At 43.7% G+C, this 23,856-nt stretch overlaps 1 protein-coding gene across 10 annotated transcripts in view; it reads right to left on the reverse strand.

Moving 5' to 3' along the window:
• Positions 1-1,403: 1,403 nt before the first annotated feature.
• LOC120959690 (semaphorin-1A) overlaps positions 1,404-23,856 on the reverse strand; it is a 216,356-nt gene continuing 193,903 nt past the window's right edge. For 6 of the 10 annotated variants that reach the window (XR_005752235.2, XR_005752234.2, XR_005752237.2 and 3 more), the window contains 17 exons: positions 23,332-23,436; positions 22,440-22,528; positions 21,381-21,522; positions 15,885-16,006; positions 13,396-13,476; positions 12,351-12,496; positions 11,162-11,244; positions 10,906-11,049; positions 6,982-7,093; positions 6,335-6,525; positions 4,844-5,135; positions 4,594-4,762; positions 4,450-4,527; positions 3,584-3,637; positions 1,831-1,893; positions 1,637-1,719; positions 1,500-1,553 (listed from right to left, as the gene is read on the reverse strand). Coding sequence is in view for 1 of the 10 variants with exons in the window: in XM_040383279.2 (XP_040239213.1) it covers positions 1,405-1,553; positions 1,637-1,706; positions 3,584-3,637; positions 4,438-4,527; positions 4,594-4,762; positions 4,844-5,135; positions 6,335-6,525; positions 6,982-7,093; positions 10,906-11,049; positions 11,162-11,244; positions 12,351-12,496; positions 13,396-13,476; positions 15,885-16,006; positions 21,381-21,522; positions 22,440-22,528; positions 23,332-23,436 (2,039 nt within the window). In the remaining 9 variants the exon portion in view is untranslated. Of the gene's footprint in view, positions 1,554-1,636; positions 1,720-1,830; positions 1,894-3,583; positions 3,638-4,437; positions 4,528-4,593; positions 4,763-4,843; positions 5,136-6,334; positions 6,526-6,981; positions 7,094-10,905; positions 11,050-11,161; positions 11,245-12,350; positions 12,497-13,395; positions 13,477-15,884; positions 16,007-21,380; positions 21,523-22,439; positions 22,529-23,331; positions 23,437-23,856 lie in introns of those variants that run through there. The other 4 variants (XM_040383279.2, XR_007452649.1, XR_007452647.1 and 1 more) reach the window with 4 other exon arrangements.

Raw genomic sequence — 23,856 nt, forward strand, 5'->3', positions numbered from 1 at the left:
CCCAGCGCTTATAAACACTGGTTTGCGAAACAAAACAGAAAACTCAAACCCAAACTCCCCTATTTGTGGAGGTGTGGGATGTTTTTCCTCGCAGTAACGCTAAGAAACTAAATCATTCCTTTTCAATTTCCCTTTCCCTCTAAGGAAACTAAACGAAGCAAAACGCACACACACGCTCTATGTACATATCTAGTTAAGGATTTTCCACTCGCTTGCCCCATCCCATCATCGAATCGCCCATTTGCTGCGATATCGCCGGGTTTTGTACGTGCGCACCCTTCCTTTCCCTTCCTTCCTTTTAATCTATTTTACAAGAAACGGACTTCAAACGGACAACCGGCACTAAAAACTCTCATTATCATCCTCTCCCGTGTCGATCGGCTTCAGGACAAGCATGTCGAACTCTTTCGGATCGCCGCTGGCACTGTTGCGCCGGGACGAGCGCAGGCGCGGTTTGCGCGGGCGCTGATCGCGCGATCGACTCGGCCCACCCCCCAGCAGCCGGCCAGCAGCACTGGACGGTTCACGCACCGCGCGCTGCTGACCGGCGGCGGTGGCAGTAGCGCTCCGGAACTCCTGATTGCTTTCCGATTCGCTTTCCGCGCGGTGGTAGAAGTTGCCCGCCTCAAAGTCAGCCGCCGTACAGGTGACGGCGGACTCGATCGAGTGGTACGAATCGTGCCGCACGTTCGGCCGGCCCGCCGGACCACTGCCATTGCTGCTGCTGGCCGCCGCCGGCCCGCCGGCACCGGACGACGCGCCGGCCCCTTTGAGCAGCAGGAAGCTGAAATCGTTCCACTTGTCGTTCAGGTTCGCTAGCTTTTGGTTAAAGTTTTGGGCCAGCGAGGTGCCGAGTGCCATCTTGAGCCGGCCGGTCGATCCGGTCGGGCCGGCCACCGTCCTGTGGTGGCCAGCGCCTCCCCCGGACGGTCGCTTCGGTGTCGCTGGCGGTGTGATGATCGATAGCGAGGAGGAGGTGGAGAGCCGGTTCAGCTTTTTGGTCGTATCGTTGCCGCTGCTGTTGGTGCTGTTCAGCAGGTGGTGCGTGTGGATGCGCGAACTGCTGGCGAGCGGCGAGGCGGACCGTGGCATCGAGGCGACCGGTTGATAGGCGGCAGCGGCGGCGGACGGGCCGGGAGAGTACGAGCTGCCAGCGCCCGCAGAAGTGGAAGGATAGTGAGGGGGGTAGCAGAGTGTGTAGTTGGGGTGTGGGGTGGTTGGGCCGGCCGGCACGGCACCGCCACCGTTGTTGCTGTCAGAAGGGTAAAGTATACCACCGTCGCCACCAGCCGCGGCGTCACTGTTGAGCACGACGAGTGCCGGATAGGACAGGCTCGTCGTCGCTGCAGGATGTCGTTGCTGCTGCTGTTGCTGCTGCTGCTGCTGCTGGGGCACGTGTCTTAATCAATCCCGGTAGATGTAGCTGCAGTTCTTGGGGCTCTCCTGCGGGCTGGGACTGCTGGATGGGGGCGCAGGGCTAGAGCTACTGTTGGACATGACGGGGGAAGATCCGGAGCTGGAATGGTGTGGACTGTCGGAACGATGTTGTGTTACTGCGAAAGTGCAAAACGAGAGTGTGTACAATTAGCATACAGCAGTTTTAGTGGAATGGAAAGGGTGTGGCGCAACAACTTACCCATACCATGCCGGGGCGGCTGCCTTTTCATACGGCCGAGACTTCTATTACGAGTGTTTGAGTTAAGGACCTATGTAGAAATGCTATTTTTTAATTATACTTTCACTACCCTTCGGCGGATCGGCGGTGGTACGCTCTGCTTTTCTTAAACCGACCGTCGCCCGATCGCGACCAGTACGAGATAGAATATTTACCATATTTTGATTGATCAGTCCCTGGCTGGTCTCAGCCGCCCCGTTTCCGTCTCAAAGATATACCTGCAAACACAAGGCGAAAGGGCACACATTAGCACATACCGTTCACGAGGCATTGCGTGGGGCACAAATCGTGTAGGAATCACACTGTTTGTATGTATTTTTTTCCTATTTAGAATTCGGTGGAGGAAAGAATCGTTTTTTTTTTAAATAAATTTTGTCCAACAGGGAAACAGAGCTGTGACTAAAGCGATTTGTTTTGCACGAGCAAGAGAGTAAGTGTAAAACTGGACGGATGATACAAGCAAACACAAACACATAGAGAGTAAGAGAAAGAGAGAGAGAGAGAAAGAGACAGAGAAAAAGCGTACACAGAAAACGATAATGATAGCGATTGCGGAATAAACATTCGATGATGGGAGGAGCAGGGTGTGAACATGGGTGATTGATGCTGATGAATTTGCTGCAGAAGAGGAATTGCTAATGAAGGCGAAATGTATTTTACGAGAAAGCAAAGCACATTTCATTGATGACATTCCGTTACGGTTATATATTGCGATCATGGTTTATAAATCTCAGGAGTAACATATTTAGTACAAAAGCGAAATTCCGATTCTGATGGGAATTTCATATGATTGATGATTTAATTTAAATTTAATTCAAAAAAGTTTTTTAAAATGTAAAAGTTAGCTTTAAACATGTGACATATTAAACATGAACAAGTGCGGAAGCAAAATTGTGTGAATTTTTGTGGTTGTGTTTGTAAAACAGTTGAGCCAATGTTGAGATCATGCAGAAAAACATTGAAAGTAAATCAATACATAAAAAAAAACAAATAACTTTTTAAATCCCACTCGAGAGAAGCCAAGCAACGGTCGACAGCAGGAAGGGCTACACAATTCTTATTTAATTATTTTCTCCACTTATAAAGCATATGGAGCACACACGCAAAAAATAGGGCCCCACTTCCCGTTTTATCAACACAAAATTAACGGCAGCGCCCTTTCGACCGAGTACAGCAAACGTACAAGAAAAGGGGCGATCGGGATGAAACGAAATACTTAATAATCAACAGCACAACACAATTAAAACCATACAATTTTTTTTTTTGGAAAGCGATGAAGAAAATTCGATTACGAACACCCTCCAACCGTGGTTTTCAATCAATGCTTATTAAGAGTTTAAGGGCACAGTAAAACAATGAGGGAACAGAGGACGTTATTTCTCTTTTTGTTTTGTAAAATGTACAAAATGCATATGGGGGAAAGAAAAGGAAAGAAACGAACAAATTGTGAGAACGAACAAATGGACACAGAGAGCATGAAATTGAATGAAAACTGTGGAGGATCGGTGGAGATGGGAAAGCGCTTTGATGAATTAATTTGGAAACGGCTGAGTAGCGGGTCAAAGGAAGGGGCTTTGTTGGAAAGAACCAATACAACAACGAAAAAAAACAACAACACGGACAACGGAACAAATGCGCACTACTGCACAACAGTGCAGCGCTGCCAAACGAAAGAGGTCACCGTAATCCGTGCTACTCCCAAAACACAGTTGCTGGGAAACACGTTTCTTGTGAGATTGTGTGTATGTGTAGTTCGCAGCTGTGTGACGGGTGGGGCAAGACAAGTAGTGTTATGAAATGTGATACTTTTTTTTGTTTTTTTTTTTTCGGTTTAGTTTGAAAAGGAAGTAAGAGATAAAAACAACACAATATCGGGGACCGCTTGGGAACACTTTGTCCGGGACCTACTTTTTTGACACTTCTGGTCGTTGAAAATCCGTCACCGCGACGATAATTATCACCCTGTTGGAACAATGGTTGGCGAAGGGAAAGCGGAAAAAAACCAGGGAAAGAGAAAAAAGAAAGAAGAGAGAGTTTCAGTGAGTTATAGATAGAGAAAGAGAGAAGAGGGAGAGAGATAGCGCGAAAATGAAGGTTGAGACGAAGAGAAAAAGAAAAGTTAAAGGGGGAATGTAAATTGGTGAATAGTTTCAACATATTCACCCTCTCTACCAAGGTCGCAGATGTGTACGTATGTATGGTTCGTGATGTGTTTGACTACTGTGTGTGTGTGTTTGCTGATTATTTTTTCTCTGTTCTCTTCCTAACATCTTTTCTTATCATATTCTTATGCGCCTCCTTTTCTGTGTGTTATTATGCTCTTGCATGATGTGAAATGATGTCCCCTGCGAGCAGTTTTTTGTTGTTGTTGTTAGCAAACAAACTGTCCAACTAAAAGTACGCGCAGCCAGTGCGGACAGCCAAGGCGATCTCTGATGCGCAAGCTGCACGTGTAGCCGCGCAAGCCGCGAGCAAAAGCTGGTACACGTTGGTGCGCATACGCGCAAGCAGTTGCGCGATAAGCTTCCCGGCATTGTTTGCTTGCTTAGGATGCGTTGGTTTTTTTTTTGTCATTCAAATGCTAGCTGCACTTTTGCACCAAAAGATCTCGAAAATGGAAAATGGAAACCGAAAGGATCGAAACAAGGGAAATTCTAACATGAAACTCTCTTCGGATACGGATCCGGTGGGATTAATGAAAGGGGCATAACATTCTTTCGTTGGAAGTCTATCATCCTCTCTGGCCGCTAGACAAGCAACACCTGGCAACGTACCTGGTGCGATCGCAGTGTACCGAAGTTGTCACGGCCTCGGTAATTGTCGCGTGCATTGTTGTAGTTGTCCGGCTGGAACTGCAAGAAACAGAAAGGGAGCGCGTGTTTTAGTAGAGTAAGAAACCATTTTCAACACATCCTTACCTGGAACAACGTTTCCGAGTTGACGCCATGGTGATGGCCCATCGGTTTTCTTAGCGTATTTTTTGGCGAATGTTGCATCTTATTCTGACTAGACGGCTGAGGTAATAGTACAGGCTCGGCGTATGTCACCTCTTCGACCTGTGGAAGTAGCTTCGGTTCGGCTTGTATCCTAAAAAAACAGCAAAAGCAAGCTCATAAGTCCCATTTCCGATCCGTGCGAACTGCTTCATCGTTCACCGCCGCTACTAACCGGTTAACATTCTGGCGCTGTTCGAAGTATTCGTACTCAGTGTCCGGATAGGGCAGATTGTCGTCCTCGTCCTTGTGGCACCGGCGGCCACAGAAGTAGCCGGTAATGAAACCGACCAGCAGGGCAAAGATGGCCCCCGCCAGGACGGCCATCACGAGCGTCTCGACCGTGTACTGGGCGTTTATCAGGTCGGGCGTAATCTGCGGACCCTTGTCGTTGTAGTTTTCCGAGTTGAACTGAATCTTATCGGCCGGCTGATCTCGGAACGGACGTTGCGGATCGTACTCGAGGTCTGTGCAAGTGGAAAGGGGGGCAACTAGTTAGCGGTTTTGTGCTCACATTTAATGGCATAAATTGTGACAGTGTGATAACGATTATTGCTGCTATTTAGATATAATATAAGCCAGCGAACAGTTTGGTGGTTAATAATAATGGTTTTTACCAATTGAGTCATTCAGATTACACAATTGCTAACAAATCACAACTGGATAAAGGTTCCTGTATTACAGAGTTGCGATAAAAAAAGAGAATGAGGTCAGTTTAACAGAGAGTACGGTGTCAAAATTTGCATTTCATCAAAAGAAATTTGAGATTTATCTTTATGAAATGGTAAATTGATTCGTATGATTAACAGTATATTGTGCCACATCGTCTGTGTTGCAAAATGTCACTGTCAATGTCACAAAAAAACCTGACTGAAACATAATCCATGTCAGCGTCACGTACTCAATTGTGATAATAAGAGGTGATACTCAAAACGATTGGTGTGACCAATACATGCTTCATGACATTTTTGCGACCATCGCCTGGTCATTCACTATTTCATGACTTTTTTTTTTAATTTGATCAGTTTTCCAAAATGTCACAGACATCATCATGACAAATTCCGACTGAAACAAAATCATGTCAGCGTCACGAGCTCTACTGTGATGATCAGAGGTGAAACTCAAACAGTTGTTTCGACCATCACATGCTTGATGACATTGTGTGCAACCAACTCTTGCTCAGTCACTTTGTCGCGACATTTTTTGTCGGTGATCATCGCGATGGTCATGGCAGATATATGATGCTTGCGAGTGGTTCCAAGAAACATAATCAGCATTTTTCTCGCTCGATTTGACTCTACAGATAATCAAACCAGACAGAACGAGAAAGCATGCTCATTTTGCAGCTTGGGACCACACGGCAAGTATATTCCAAGAATGTCGTGATTATCACCGATTACGTGATGCTCATGACATTTTGCAGCACTGCACATCGCTTTCATCCGACATGGCAGCAGCATGTTCGAAAAGACTCAAATTTCAGCATACTGATGAAACGTAAAATTAATTTTAAAAAATCATAAGAAATTTAAACAAACACAATACTTTTCAAAGCAAAAGCAAAACAACCCCTTCCTTCGGGGGGACCAACCACACTGTGCCACTGCCACTCATCCAATTAAATACATTGACTCAGGTGCGGTAAACCGTTTTCCACCATCCTCACCTCGGTATCCTTGCCGCTCGACCACGTTCGCGTCCTTTGCCATCTTGCCCGACGGGCAGGCCGCATGATCGCCGGTGGCGACGCTCTGGTAGAACACGTTCTCTTCCGACCACCGGGGGGCACCGTGCGACCGGCACTTGCCCACAATCTTGTCCCACGCACAGTACGGATCCTGCAGCGCTACACACTCACTGGAACGGGAGGGAATGGGAGTTATAAAAATTAATCGTTTTTAGGGTTGGACGTGAAAACGTAAGCGTCGCAAGTCGCAATGGAAAGGCAAAACGGCAATCAAATCCGAATTAAACTCAAAGCCAGACACACATACACACAGACACACACACACGGAAAGTATGTATTTTTCACTTGCTGCTAGGAACCGTTTATCAACCACTCGCATAACCGATTGTTTTCACTAACAAGACTGGTCGGAGGGAAATAATATGTGTGTTTTACTATCTCTCTCTCTCCACTGACTGCTTGTGCATGTGCCGAGGTAATTCTTTCCCCGTTGCTCATTACAACCAACCCGTCCCCACGTTCCGTGCGGCACATGGACACTTGTTTCTAGCGCAGAATAAACAACAAATCCTCCGCTCTCATGTATGTGTGTGTGTGTGCACACGCCAAAGGGATGCATTAATTACCTGCAGCTTGTTATCTTCTCACTACTGCAGCGGTGCAATTTGATCGCCAGCACGGTCGTATCGGTGACTATAATTAATTTCCCATCATCATAACTGCCGTCCTTCGGTGTGTCTGTGGGGGTGGAAGGAAAAAGAGGGTTTTGTGTACGGAGTCCGAGCACCACGGGGGCAAAGGAATATCCGTTTTGTTGGGTTTCATCGTTGGCGCGGAGGCATTGTTTTTTTTATAGCCCCGGTGTAGTGGGTTTGTCCCGGTATAGGGGGTCGGTCGTCGGTTGAGGGTTGAGCGGTAAGTTGATTACAATCAGGCATTTGTTCGTTTGATCGTTGTACCGTTGCCGCAGGACACACACGCGCAGCACGTGGTCGTCGTGTATTAATGTATGCGCAAGCATCGCGCGAGTGACATGCAGCCACGAAACACAGCATGGAAAGAAATTAGAAAATGAAAACATAGATTAGTTAGTGTGCAAGTGCTATCATCAAAAACGGAATGTGTTGGGTTGAGGGGAGAAGAAATACCAGGGTTAGATAATTGAAGTTGTGCTGTTTGCATAAAATAGATGAGTTGCTCTCTCTCAATTGCATTGCACAGCTTTGCATATTAATGTTGAAAATAGTATTTTATTATAAAATTTCTTTAAACATCCCTTTTGAAATAAGATACAAAACCCGCACACGACGCCAAGTTTTGCCCTTTCAATTAAAAGAGTTTTCCCCCCCCCCCTTTTCATCCTTTCTTGAGGGAGTAGTGAATGTGCCTTACTTTATTCCTCGTTCAGCATATCCACAACCGGTAAAATACACACCGAAAATTCTCATGCGCAAAACTTTTATAATGAGCACTAGTCGCAATCTTTTGCATCGCGCTGACTCAGCATACAAGCGCGCGCGCCTACATTCAGATTCCGCACGGAGGAGACACACACACACACAAGAGATACGAAACATCTTCACATAACATGTTTTCCGTGTACACAGCTATCCACACACAGCACCACCCGGTATTTCGTTTCACAACTTTACTCCAATTACTGCCTAATTATGAGTTCGTTCAGCGGCACCCATAGGTCGTCGGCGTCGTCGTCGTCGTCGTGGCTTTTTAGTCAAGGGCTGCTTTTCTTTCCTACATCCACACCAACCAAAGAAGCAGAGCGTGCGTCCTTTTGACACACCTGACAGAAGAAACACACGACGAGCTTTGCTTGGAGGAGTGAAAAACCTCCGCAGAGCATGTTCCTTTTTTGCCTTAGCACAACACACAGCGGATTCTTTCTGTCAGGTAAACATCAATTAAATTATAAACTTCAGTTTGTTGTTTGACCAACCGTGTAAATTTGAGGCGTGATGGGAAATGCGGCACTGCAGAGAGCTGATTGCAGGCTGAAACTGTTGGAGGTACATGCGCATTTTTATCAACTCGAGACGCTCGAGACGAGAGACTATCATAAGCTACAAACTTCGACCGAAAGAAAGTGTACAAACTAGCGCCGGCGGCCTTATTAAATTCAGTTGCGCCTCGTTTGCTAAAACCTCCGAGCCCAAAGAGCGTAACTGAATTCGGTCCAAATAAAATAAATCTGTTATTGATTGACCGAAATAAACACATTTTAAGCCACACCGTAGTGCAGTGTATGTGTGTGTGTCCAATCAATCTTCGGGGCAGCGCTGGAAGACACAGCACAGCATGGCACGTACATATTGCAGCCCGCAAGAAACTGGAAACTGGGCACGGCAAAAAAAAGAACGCAGACGATCCTGACTCCTTTCCACTGCCAGGTACATTCGACCACAATTACGGGGGGACCGGTAAACGAAAAATCGATAATGCCCCGAAAAGCCCAGCAGGACATCCAACACAGCGCGATGCTTCTTTTTTGTTTTGTTTCTGTGTCAACTCCCAGAGCAGCAAATCAATGCGCGCCAACGAACCTGATGCGGCGGATGTCCTCGCCATCTCGGGGTGGGTCCGTCACTGCGTCACTGTCACATCGGTGGTCATCAGTGTGACGATGCCACGATGATCATTAGTATCCCTCTCTGTGTGTGTACGGGCGCGTGGAGAAGAAAGGAACCGATGGGGGTGGACACGCCGGCTTTTCAACCCGGCGTCCCTGATTGTGATCTAAAATGCCGAACAACGCCCGCGTGCGGGCGCGGCTGTCAACGTATCGCATTTCTTCCTTATCGATTTCCACCAATTTGCTCGCTTCCCTTTTTTCCCTCCCCTTCAGCACCCCACACACGGTGCTTTGGTTTATCTCGTGGCCGCCAACTTCGAGCGATCGATTGTTTCTCGATTTAATAAAACCCGTTTTTGGCATAAAAAGAAAGAAAGTCATGCCGCACCCGGGCCGGGCCCGGGCACGGGCTGGCTTGGCACAATCTTATCCTTCGGTGTTTCCTTTTTTTTGCTTTCGCTTCTTTTGATTGGAAGGATTTCATCCGAACTGAATCCTTGCCCCTCCTACCCGCATACCCCTTTCTTCCTTTGTTTTGGGGACGAATTTGAACGACAACGATAATCATTCCCCCTTTTCTATTTCCCATAGGAATCGTTGCCACTGCTTGATTGGCCGTACGAGTATAATCGGAACCGATGATGATGATGATGATGATGAGCACGGGAACGATGCAGACCACTCTCCTGTAAGGGCGGGATATAGTTGGGCACAAGGGCAGGAGAATTTACCGGAAACAATTTTCCAATGTAGACGCCGCGCCCGGTTGCCATCTCCATTTTGGGGAGGGGGTTTTATATTTGGGTGAGTGACAAACGTGCAAAGCGAAACAAAACCAAAGTATGCCACGTTTCGTTTCAGACGGGTGCTCCACTATGGGGATGTAGGTGTGTGTGTGTGTGCCCGTGGTGTAGCACAAAACGCTTTGAACGCTTCGTGCAGCACAGTGGCCAGTTTTTGGGGTCGAATCCTCCGCATTGTAGCGCTCCGATAGGTGTGTTTTACCTCTGCGCGTGTGTGTGTGTGTGTGGTGTTTGTGTCCATCAGCAAAACGGGTTGGGAAATGTCCAGTTTTATATTACTCTACACAATCCCAGAGCGGTTGCAGAGCGGTGGAATTTGCTTTGTGCCCTCATCAAACCGGTGTGTGTGTCGCTCGTTTGTGACTCGCTGCATGGGAAAATTTTCCTATGTTTCGACTTGAAATTGAATTAACATGGTGCGCAGAAGAGAGTCAGAGCCAGCGTCAGGGAAGTGTGCCCAAAATTTGCGCACAGAAAACATTCAGTCAGGTTTTTTTTTGTTGGTGAACGGTTTCCGTTTCCGAACCAAACTGACCTACTACTGCTGGTGGTATTTATTGTGCTTTGCTTCTCTTTTTTTTCTTCTGTACTCTTCCAGCCGATCGAATTCCAACCGCTTCAAAAGCTCACTCGTTCCTTTTTCGAGTGGGCAGTGCCGCGAACGTGTGCAAAAGGTTAGCACAGCGTGAAAATTTCAATTCAACTGAACACAAACAAATGCCGACACACTCACACACACACAGAGCTCTGCGCGTGGAAAAACAATTCTTCTCCGGAAAAGCCTCCTGCCGATTCGGACGGGCAAAAAAGGGCAAAGGAAAATAAATTGGAAAAATACAAATAGGCTTCGCGCCGGGAGTTCGAGGAACGATCGCGCTGTTGTGCTTTGGTGCGCAGCGCTCGGTGAAACGCTTCGTCGTCCAATTCCAATTGGACGATGACGATTTTCAAACTGACCGACACCTGGACATACATACACCCGCACCCTGCTGTTGTTGCGAGGTAGTAGCACCTCTTTTCAGTACGATCAAACACGGCTGCGGCTCTAAGCGGGTAAGGCAAACTTTTTGTGTCCCTCTATCAGGGCGAGAGGAGCAAATGTAGGGAGGACCTGTGGAAGGGAGGAACTACGGCCACCCGCATCGTGCTTTATTCCTTACCGTACTGCGTTGTGCGAACGATTTCCAGCGTCCGGATCGGTTCGTTCGTTTGAAGTGCATCGATTTCCTCGATCACCACCGACGTTACCTTCTTGTTCGAGTCGGCCGATTCGGCGTTAACCGTTTTGAGGATTTTCCCATGATCTGGAACGAAGAAAAGAGTGGAACGGTACAAGTGAATGATTAAAGTTGTTTTTGATCGGAAAATGGTTTTTGCTTTGAGTCCGAAAAAACGAGTCCGAATAAGTTAACTTACCTGTACCAACGAAGATAACGTCGTAGGTCTTGCCGCCGGGAGTCTTGATTTGTGGATCCACCGCAATCGCAGTAAATCGATACCTGTAAAACAATCATTAGATTTCCGTTAATTAATGCATTTATTTGTAAATCTTTCTGCTATCACATGTACTTTTTGGATAAGTGGAAGGAACAAAAACTTCGCCTTATATGTCATTATCCTAAATCCAACAGGATACATGGATTATCCCGTTAGATTTTTTTGTAAATTACTTTAGAAAAAAAAAAGCTTCAAAGCAGCTTTTCAGCACACCTATACGATTTTTTTCTTCAATTTATTTTATTATTAATATCAATTACTTAATTCAGCTTATTTATAGACTTTTCAACAATTTAAGCTGTTCCTTGATTAAAAAAATATATTCATCCGGCTGCGTGGTGTCTCGAAAGCCTATAAAGGCCCACGGCATGTTCGAGTAGGATGTGATTGATTGATTCTTTCATTCGAATACGATTTCTTTAAATATGTCGAACTCTGAAGCGTTACGGCCTTTTTGGACCATTACTCCTGAATAAAAATAAAAAAATGACGAACTTATATCAAACATTAGATTATAATTATTTAAATGACTCTGTATTTATGTTAATTTCCGGTGCTTCCAATTACTGTTCACGTAACTAGAAATGCCACAAAAAGCATCTAAAAACAACTTTTTCCTAGCATAACATTTTCAAACCCGATGGGCAAAACATTTTGAATGATCAAATAGAAATTGCTTTGCATTTTTATGTTAAGCACGGACGGCCTCTAACAGTTTTGCATAAAATGTGTATCCAATACATTACCCCGGGGCCCATAATGCTCGCCTGGCCCTTCCCTTTCCCTCTATTACGATGATGAAAGCGATAAACTTAAGCGGAGGTACGAGGAGTAAAGCGTCCAATTAAATCTAAACATCGGATCAGCTCACCGTACCTTTCGCCAGCAGCAAAAAGGTTTTATGTGGTTTAATCTATATCTACCTGCCATACTCCGTGCGGCCTCCTTTCCTTACCTTTCCTTCCCCCCCCCCCAACTTCCCACCGAGCAGAAGCGCATTAATGCAAAACACTGTTTCAAACGTTCCTGTGCACGCTGATATGATATCAGCACTTCCCACTCATAAAATAACGCACACACTAACACACCGACAGACAGACACACTTACATCGTGCTGACACGCGTCAGGATGGGGGAGCCGAAAAATGCGGGCACGGTTTCGTCCATCAGCGAATGGGTCTTTTTGAAGTTGAGCGTCAGATCGGGCAGTGTGCGCGAATCGTTGTGGCAGGAGCCGGGCCGCGGATCGGGAACCTAGTTGGAAGAGAGAAAAGAGAAGAAGAAGTGGTATAAAACGAGTAAATAAAATGGTAGATTTGCGCTTAGCAGGGAGACGATCGTCTTCTCTTTCAGGGAGAGGAAATCTGCACCCACAACACACACCAAAAAGGACATACAGTCGGGAGGAAAGCACAAAAATTGACAGGATAAACACTGCGACACAGCGAGATCACACAGGGATCGCATTAAGTAAAGTGTGCCGCCAGCAAGGGCAAAGCTTCACATCAACAAACACACCAGCGAACAGCGAAGCGCACGGATGGAGGTTGTTTGGTTTTATTTTAATTAGGCAGCATAAGCGCACCCGTTTGCACTAATTAGTTTGCAGCTGGTCGGTGTACTACTTCCCGGCGTTGCATCCTTTATCCATCGGCGCTCAGACGGCCAGTGATGACTGGACTTTGATGGCGTGGCGCGCTCGCATCGTTTACATCGCCATCGCTTTGATCCAATTAGTGGGTAAATTCTGCTTCTTATCCCCGGGTAGAGGGCGCTGCGCGGTGCCGGGATGTGAACTTTTGTGTGTGTGTGTGTGTGGGCAAGTGGGTGGACAGTTTTGTCAGTCGATGCGGATCCGTGTGAGCTTAGCGTATGAGCTGCAGTCAGCCCTGTCCAGCACACACTATGGTTGTGTCGCAAAACGCTAATCAGATTACTATCGCAAGCAATTATCGCTAAATCGGCAACTAGTTACTAGCGCCTGACCATATTTAGCGGGTTTAAGGATGTTGCTCGCTTTTCGCTCTCTTCACCTTTCGCTTTCAACGGATTATAATCGGTATGTTTATGTGTGTGTGCTATACACAAAGTGCTTCTCTGGCTAAAAACAAAAAAAAAGGTGCTTTAATCCGTCGTCATCGCGCTGCACTTACATTTAGCGGGTTTACGGGCAGCCAGTTCGAGTTCAGTCCACTCTGCTCCTTGAAGTTGCCCTCGAACGTGTCGGAAATTTCCTGTAAAAAGAGAGAACAGAGAGAAAACGGTCGTTACTATCGTTTATCAAGAAAATTACATTTTAATGCGATTTATCTTCAATATGCTGATGAACATTGTGCCACCCAAAACCACACGGGCAACGGCGCTTCAAAAAATATAAATATCGTACACGTGATGACGGTGATGATGATTATTATATTACCCCCTCCCAAAAAAAAAACATACCCTCATAAAACAGAGACCTTTTCCCCCAGGCCGGCCGCTCCAAAAGCTTAGCCTGGACACGGTACGAGGCCACCACGCAGATAAAATAGGTCAAGCGGGAAACGGGACGGAGGTTAAAGCCACGAAAGCTCTGCGAAAATGATCCGCCTCCGCGGTTTGGCAATTTCGTGAAGTAATGTCAAGCCCACCGACAAATGGGCTGGTGGTTGCCCCCACCCTCCTGCTTAATGGTATTAATGTGGAGGTTTTCTTTCTGAGAGTGATGAAAATTGAAAAGGATGAACCTACACACAGGGGGAAAAAGAGCGTTCCCGATTTGCGGCAAAACGGAAGAGCGTATAGCAATGTCTGTCTCTTTGAAGTGTTTCTGTTTCAATTTCTATTGAAATTATTTATTTTACACAAGCAAATCAGCTCAATTAGTGAGGTTTCTTAGTGGCACGCTCATTGACAAAACCGTCTGCCAACGAAACCATGTTGCCCCGTAACTACGACTCATCGCAATAACGAGCAAAACCGATCAATTGATCACCGTGGTTGCGCCTTGCAGTGTCACATTATGTGCTGGAAATGCCACCGCCGTGGCACCATAATTAATAGCACCATCTCCAAGAGATGAAGCTGAAGCACAAGAAGCGGTTAACTTTTACTTTACGCCCATCATCAGCTCAGAAAGCAGCGGCAAAATGCAAAAGTGAGTTGGTACTGCTGAGATGAGAAAATTCCTTTAAATGAAATTTTAAATCCCGTCCATCAATCGTCTAACGAGCGGACAGGTCATTAGCGAAACTCCTGCTCCCGCCCCCAGGGTCACCTTTCTTTGGACATACATTTGCGAGAAGTTTCACAAGCGACAGAGAGAAGCCACCAAATGATTCCCTTCCGTAATGAAAGGGAAAAGCCACTTTTCTGCACCTTTTGGTGTGCTTTCCTTGGGCGTTCTCCCGAACGAATTGAGACGATCAAAATCAATCATCTTTAATAACGTCCAACAGGAAGTTTGGTCCCGAGGTTCCATCATTTCCTTTTTTTTTCCTATCTTTCAATTCCCCCCATTCGAACGGTTAATGATGTTGGCGAGACGGTTCCCCGCGTTAGGGCAATGGCAAAGTAATGATAATGATGATTGAAGTGCGCGTGGTTGAAAGGCATTAGGATTAGGGAGTTATTTTTGCGTCTGTTTTTTTTTGTAGGTTCGATATTCATCCTGTTCATTCGTAGAAGTATCGATTTTTAGCAACCTCCAGAATCAATGGATAATAAATTGCACATTTCGAGCGGCAGATAAACTCTAACATTTCGGCCAGACGCCTCTACTATCGCTACACATACACGCGCTTCAAACGTTCATCACCCAACACACACACAATCGGTGCATTAAATCTGCATATCTGCGTTATGTTTCCCGGTACTTGCCCCAACGAAAGGGTCCGTTTTAATTAGCAGATATTTCATCGGATGCGTCGGGCGAACCGGCGGTGGACCAGGGCAACCAGGCGGGCAGCAGCGCAACCCAATTTGGCTAATGGAATAAAATTTCATTAAATGAGCTGCATCGCTACACGACACCGAGAATGCCCTCGATATACAACACACCTACACACACACACAGACACGCACACTCGTGCATGCTGGACGATAACGATACAAAATGTTTGCCACAAATTCTTTACAAAATGCACGGGGATAGGGCCGAACTCTATCAAATGCAGGCGCAACTGATCGATGATGGCGGCGGGCGATATGTTGCCTAGCAAAGCGTGGTGCATCCTGTTGCAGTTAGTTGCAGCGCCAACACAGTACAGCGAATGTTTTGGTATTGTGTTTGCTCGGACTGTTCATTATTGCACGGTATGCTCGAGAGCTGCACCTTTTGTGTTGCATGCAGATGATGAGCAGGGTAGAAAGGTGTATGGAAAATATGATTGGAAAAAAAGGTGAAATGAAAACAACATTTCATAATGATACTCTCTATGTAACGAACACCACAAGCAGCTTTTAGATGGAAGCAAGGCATTATTGTAACGTACAACGAATGTTTCGTTTTAAGCTGATTGTTTTGTACGTGGCAGTGCTTGTACATATTCAGGCAATTTGAAATTGGCCCGGTAACGTTTCAAGCTATAAATTTGCTCCCGATCGAAGCAACGTAGTTGATTGGGGAACATGTACTGTTTTTTTTAGACAATGTTAAGCTTACCTGTAGCGAAAATGCGCATATTGCTGAGCCAGCAATAGCGTTCGGTGCCGTTGAGAAAACGCCGTAGATCAGCTTAGAGTTGGCATGCCCATATCTGCCTTCGACGAGGTTGCTGGTAGATTCTGTTCGAAAAAAAATCATGAAGAAAAGATATTAAAACATGTGTTTAAGCATTGTTTAACATAAACTCATCTAGATTGTTTTATGTTTTATCCTCTATAAAATCGGCCTGACGGTTTCAAAACGTTGATTTAGTAAAACACCGCTTTATCTACTTTCATCACATATTTTGTATTGATCACATTTTCTATCTAGATTTGTTTGATTTTAATTTGGAAAATAAAAAGTACTAAATGTTGTCGAATTTTTGAACGAAGACGAACTCATAAAGTGAATAATATACACCGTGTTCAATGAGTTCGGATACAAATTTTTGCGTTTGTTTTACAACATGGTACTATCATATATTGTGAAAGTTTTAATGACAGCTTTTGCATGCATCCATACACTAACAGATATGATAAGTTATATTCCTAGATTACTTGTTTTTTTTTTTTTAAATTCCGAAACGCAATGAAACAATTGATAGAAATTGTTGTGGAATGTGTTTTAAAAGATGATCTCCCTGGCGCTGTATTCAGAAGCCTAAAGTCTCATAATATTAAACGAAATATCGTTTATACAACGATCAAAAGGTACCATCATCTTTAGAAGACAGAGAAAGATGTGGTCATCCAACGTCGGTACGGACGTAAATTAATATTAAGATTGTGATGGAACGAATTCGACGTAACGTTGAATAGTCATTACGAAAAATGGCGTTAGAAAACCGAAAGGCAAACTCTGAGTGAGATGACACACGTCTCTATAAACAGAACGGAAGTGAGGAAGCAGCCTGCATCGGAGAGTCGCAGGAGATTGAAACCCTTTCAATAAAATAAGAAAAAGAAAAGAAGATCTGAAAAAGTTCTACCGATCGGCTCATAATATTGTACCAAACACTTTTGGACTTAAGGCCTATGAAAAACGTAAAGTTCACTGAGTTTCCGGATCATTCATGCAAAAAAGCTTGGAAAGAAGCAAGATGATCGTGTCACGACATTTTGAACATGATTTCATTTTTTCCTCCTAAATCCGTTAGATTTTTTGGTTTGATCATACATGTTATCCAAGCTAAATGATCATAAATTATGCAAGTTGAACCAATCCAGGGCTGTAATAGCTATTAAAGTGTTTCTGTAAGCTTCATTTCCAATCCGTAAAATCCCTGTTCAACATTGTCAAATGAATGTTATGCGTACACTGAGCAACCAATACCAGAGCATTCGAGTTTCCATTTTTATTGTTGAAATGTATTTTACGGGATTGAATTGTTCGTTTCTGATATTGAGCTGGCCATAGAAACCCTGTAAACCAGACAAAATAAAAGGATAAACCCATGGAATCAGTACCTGTTACAGTTTCGAAAAACATTTACGGTAGGTGAGGAATGTAAAACTGGGAGTGATTCCAAAAAACATGCTGTAAATAGTCTACAGCAATACAACTTCAAAAACAAAAACAAAAATATATCAAGTAATCCAATATATTGCTATTTTGATGCTTTTCAGATATTTGAATTTGTATCCGAACTTATTAATCACGGTGTAGATGAAATATTCTATCCGAAACCGAACACGAAACGAATAATCAGATATACTTTTATGATAGCAAGGATATACAAATGGCACTAAAACTGATCTAAAAACACGTTCCAACAGACATACTAACCGATATTCGGTCTAATCGGTATAATCGGTCTAAGAATATGCCTTAAACACTAATAAGCTTGGGGCTAGTGAGTTTGTAATTTAACATATGCCATGATAGTCACTCGGAACGTATACGGAGAGCTCGGTCTACACGGGACTTGAAGCCATGTCGAGCATGTATTGTGAGACAGGTCAACAAGCTATCAATAGTGCTTTATACGGTGCTTATCATGCACTATAATTATCAGAGAGGTAACCCTAAACTATGTTAAAACACGGTGTACATAGGCCATTTGTTAAACTATCATTGGATCAATACATTTCAAATTTAAAAGAAATGTTCAAAAGATAGTAATCAACGAATCATCAAAGCACGAGCAATAGTTAATGAGAAATTTGTTATAATTTACAAAACAAACAGCAAAATAATCATTGCAATTATGAACTTTGAGGCTAAATATAAAAGCAAACGAAACTTTCTCGTTTGTATTCATTCAAAAAATATAAAATCATCTTAACGCCAAACGTTGTTTTTGTTCCATATCTAAAATCAATAGAAATGCACCATCCGTGCGGCAAAACGAATCTTGAAACCGTCCTTACGTCAGACCTGACCCCACCGAAGACGCATCACGCCGGGGCTAGGTAATTTATAAAGTGTGCACACTACCAGTCCCCACACAGAAGCAAACGCAAACAAAAATGCTGCCGCTTGATTCAATGTGCAATGCGTTTACTGAAAACCGTCTCGTTTTCCCCTACGGGCGCGCGTACACGCGGCGCACACCTCTGCCGCACCCTGCAAATGCGAAAAGGTCAATGCTGCAGAAGGAAGAAGCCTGCAAAAAGTGGCACATCCGCATGGGACTCGCGTCAAACGCACGAGCCAGCAAACACCACTTCACAGCTTCCACTGCAGAAGAACTAACAGTAGCCAGCCAGCAGCAGCCAGCAGAAGAGCAAACAACATCCAACAACAGCCAGCCCGCAACGGTCGCTGCAATTTCCTCCCGGGTGCAGTACCTCCCGGTGGACCGTTTTGCTCTAGCAAGTTTTGCTCCAGAAGTTGCACCGAAGTTGCGAATTGATGACGCTGCTCTGTCCGACACACGCGCCCCCGCCCCAACTCCTCCACTTGACGGGGTAGCCAGCAGCAATCTCCCATCGAACGGGGGCGCCGGTTCACGAACGATGCGGTGTGATGGTGTTCAATTTTTCCTACCACAAGTCCCACACCAACACACACACACACATACACCCTCTCACAGCCCATGCTTTCCTGGATGATGCGGCAAGATCCTTTGCCAAACGATCGCCCTCCTTGCGGAGCACTCACAGTCGTTGCTTTTTTTTTGCTTCCTCTACCACGCGCGCTGACTTTTCAATATTTTCCTAGCTAACTATTTTTCAACTGCTGTTGATTCAATTTCATTTTCCCAAACCTCCCACCCTCCCATCAACCCGAGCGCTTCCCGTTTTCCCTTGCGCACCATTGTTTAGAGCGCAATCACCAGCGCGCGCTTCTCCTTCTCCTGCAAGGGTCCGGGATTCTTTTTCCCGTGCGAGAAGTTTGAAGTGTACACCTCTTGCACAACCCGGAGAGTTTTGCACCGGTTGCACATACACTCTCGGGTTTCCCGGGGATGTTCAGCGCGGGCAACCAAATACGGAGAAGATACGTCTTACTTTCATCCTTAGCTTTTGGCTTGTGGGTACCACCAAAACTTTTACCCTGCCTCTCCGCGTCCGCTCTGCGGAGGCGGTAAGCGCTAAGGGTTGTGTGAGATGGTTGGAAAAAAAACCGAGCAAAAGCCCAAACTAAAGTATATAAAGTTACCTACAACCCGTACCGAACACGCTGACGCGCTGAGGAAAGGAAAGGATCGGATTGAAGATGTGATGCATTTACTATTTTCCCTAACGGGCTGAGAGGAAAAGCTTTAAACGGTGGAGCTCGTTCCAACGAATCAAATGGATCGTGATAACGTTAATCGTAAAATAAATAACTTTTCGTGCCACGAAGCGTGCAATAAAGTGCCCAAAATGCGAACAATGGATAATCACACACGCTTGAAATGAAATGATATTTGAAAGTTGCTACTGAGACAACAAATTTAATCCTACAAAAGAGCATGAAAAGTCAATTGAGCTTTACACTAGGATTGTTAAATTTAAAGACGTTTTATAACATTTAACTTTTGTATTATGTGTCAACATTATTACATTCCTTACAATTTCAATAGAAACTTACACTGTAAATTAGTAAAAAACTTTAAAATTACCGTTTCTCATCAAAACTAATATGAAATGTAATTGATTTGCTCCAGTTCATTACGTTTGAGACTTATTTTCTCTATTATTGGAACTCTTACTATGCCATTGTACAAAAAAAAACAGATTAAAGTTTTGGTATAATTTCGATATAATTTTATGAGCACAAAAAATCATGATTTTCACAAAATAATAAAAGTTTTTTCATACCAAAATAATAATGGTAAAAATGATTGTCCGTTGTAATGCACATAGGGTAAACGTACAAATAGTGGTGGTATTGCACTAAAATGCGTTCCATACAGTAATTTGAAAGAAATAAAGTTATTTATGTTATTTTGAAATGTGCTCAGGTCTTTTATAAAGGGTTTAAAAGTTAAATTAGGCCATTCGGTTATTGAATGACTGAAAATTCTAATATTTTATGAAATGTGTCAACATTTTTCCAAAATCCTTAGGAACGAAACTCATGTTTCTGTTAACGTTCTAAGTGACCACATAACCACGCAATTATTAAGTTTTCAACATTACTGGTATGAAATGTTATTGTTTTACAAAAATTATTTGCCTTATGACCATATTTTTGCATTTTTAAGTGTTTTTTTACCGTAGTGCCATGGTACACAAACAGACATGTTCCTATAGTGGTTATAGTCATAAAATCCTCATAAAATCATCTTTTTTCAGGGTATTTTTGACATGTAGTACTGTTTTCACTAAAAAAAAGCAACAGATATGGGATTTCTAAATAATAATAAATAATTAGTAAATAATTTAACAAAGAAAGAAAGAAAGGTGTGGGTTGACCACAGGTGATATACAGTACTTTAGTCAATATTTTTATCAATTAAATTTATACAAATTTTACGATCAAATTACGCAAGAAATCAATATTATGTCAGTAATTCTTGCTATTCATACGAAAACAGCTTCGAAACTAAGTTTCATTGATATTATACACCGTTTTTGATGCATCTTTGTTTACCACCACTATAGGAACACAATACGACGACTATAGGAACCATACCACCATTATAGGTACAACGAAGCAGTCACAAACATATGTATTTTTTCGTAAATTTGATGTGTTTTATGCTAAAAACAATTGTGATTCCAAAGATATAATACATTTCAATTCCTATGTGTTATAATGTTCATAAATTTACCTTCCTGACACTTTAAATCCATTAAACATATATGTTCCACTACGAATTGCAGCACTATTGGTACATTCTACCTAATGCAAGATAATTAATTATTAAAAAATAAACCACAACAGAAGCCATCATAACGTTACATAAAACAAAAATCATCATCATAGAATTCATTAACAACTTTACGTGAAAAAACAATAATATTATTGTTACCTTTCTACGGAGACCTTTCGATAGTTAAAAAAGAGTATCCTGGCCGAATCGCTTTTCTACTTTCTTCATACTTTTTTTCTGAAATGCTCTCCCACCCAGATACTTACGTATTTCATCAAAGTAGAAAGGAAAATCGCCCGGCATGGAGCAGTTGAGCCGCGACTTTAGGTAGGACGTCCAGCGGTTCTTCAACCGATTCGGGCCACCCTTGTCCCACTTGCACACACGAGCCACACGGCTGAAGATGGCCTAAAAAATCGAAAATAAAAACCAAAAAAAAGAATAGTGTTGGTTAGAAAATAGAATTAAAATCGGGCCGATTCATAAAAACTAGCTTCTAGCACTGGCAGGATGTGACAGAGGACGGGTTTGACAGTACGGTACAGCACCGATGAAATAAACGGTAATGAAATTATTTTCCCCTCCTCAACCTAAGTAGAGCCGCCATGAGGACGCACACAAACGTGAGGCAATATACCACGTTTTTGTCGCCGTTGTTTTCACGCCAGGGTGGTAATGTTCAAAGCGGGTCAGTTGAGCAGGGGACGTTTGGAAGGTGCTAGCATAAAAACTTTAGTAATATGAATGCAGTAGCGCAGAGAAAAACTATGTTCAAAGGCTAGGCAAAGGAAAGCGATGTGATAATCAGCGCCAAAGGAAGAAAAGGGAAGGAGATGCGACAAGAACGAATCATAACGGTTGCTTACGAGGAGCAACAAGGAAAGAACAACAACCGGGGGAAAAAACACGTATTTTCCAAACAAGCGTACACGTTGAAGTGAAGCGATGGAAGGAGGAAGAAAGAAGGAAAAAAGCAACCAGTACAACTACGACGTGAGAAAACTAGAAGTGAAAACAAGCGAAGAAAAGCACTTTAATTAAAGTTATTTCATTATCGTTCGACATGCCGCCGGTCTCGCCGGGGTCCGGGGAGCTAATGGCGACGACAACGGCGACAAACACACCGGGATCGACTTCTTGTGAATGGAAGAAATTGTCTGTGAAATGAAATAGAACCCAGACCCAGTCCTCTGCACCCCTGCGCTCCCGGATTCCATTTATGAGCGGTTCCGAACAACCGGCACGTTCAGTGTTGGGCGCGCACAAGCAAACCTCATGCCATCACACCCATGCCCCTATGCTTAACGTCCCACACCGCTACTTACCTTGCCACAGTTGATGAATTCGACGGCCGTCTCGCGGAAGAAGAAGTACACAAAGTCACCCTGCGTGAAGGATCCGACAAAGTTGGGCGCTGAAATATTTATGAACGCGATAATGATCAATTTACACCTTTAGCCTCGTACACTCGGAAAGGACACAGAAAGGGGGTGGTAGAAGGAAGAAGGAGAGGGGAAGGATTAAGGGGGAAGGGCACAATTAATTATTCATTCTAATGCAAGCGACAACTATTTGCCTACCAGATGGGGCAGTCGCATTACTCATTAGAGTTATGGGATATCGAATGGCCATATCCATTCGACAACCAATATCCGGTGACAACCAATAAGCGTGCGCACCGAAAGGTATGAACATTATTGGAATTATTATTTAGAGAGTTTTTGGTGTTTTTTTTTTTGCTGGCATTGTTTGTGAAGCAAATTGTTTTGCATATGGAAGCGGAAAACTGTTCAACTACAAACGATGCAGGATTATTTAGGTAGGTGGTATCGTAAGTAGATTTGCACACGATTGGTTTTCCTTTCCAATTAGCATTCGTAGCGTTACACAATATTTGTGTGCCCTGTGAATAGGCATTTCTGACAGATGAAAGCAATTTTCTATTCCATGCACAGCTGGGTAGATTATGTGGAACTAGCGCACCATAACCATAACCAACCATCGGTTTCGGTGGTACGAAAAACAAACAAACCGATCAATGACCAGCACACACACATACAAAGGGTGATACCGCAAGCTTTACACTTTCAGCTAGTTTTGTTCAACAAAGGACGATACGCCTTTATGTTTTTCTATGATTAACCACAAAATGGTAGACAAATTGGGTTTGTGCTTGCATTTTTGGAAGGTTTTATCGTTTCATGGAGTTTCACTTACCATTCAAGCTGAGACTGTCGTACTGTTCCGTTTGCAGATGTTCGCGATAGATGATCGGGTCGAGCCCACTGAAATCGGCAACCGTGCCCGAGTACAACTCGTTATCTGTAAGGTATGCAAAAGGAAGCAGTGTATGAGTTTCACTATTGCCATTGCTGGTAAGTACAAGTCAGAACAATCGATTGTAAGTGAAGAAATATTTCAAGAAGAAAATAAAAGGATTGTAAAAAGAGATAAAATAAAGGTGTGAGACTACTTCATAAAGTAAGATGAAGAAAAAATGTATATCACATAATGAATCAAAAAAAAAGGATTTAAAACAAGAAAACAGAAAGAAAAACATTAATAACACACAACACAAAAAGAATAACATATGTTAAATTCATAAATAAATCTTATAAGAATAAAAACGTAAATAAACCAAAAAAGTAAGCACCTGTTTGAAAACAGGAAATGCAACATTGATAACAAATGATTTAGAACACCAGTTCAGAAATAAATAAATTGTGCGAATAAAGAACTACA

This window comes from Anopheles coluzzii, chromosome 3, assembly GCF_943734685.1.
Source record: "Anopheles coluzzii chromosome 3, AcolN3, whole genome shotgun sequence".
Lineage (NCBI taxonomy): Eukaryota > Metazoa > Arthropoda > Insecta > Diptera > Culicidae > Anopheles > Anopheles coluzzii.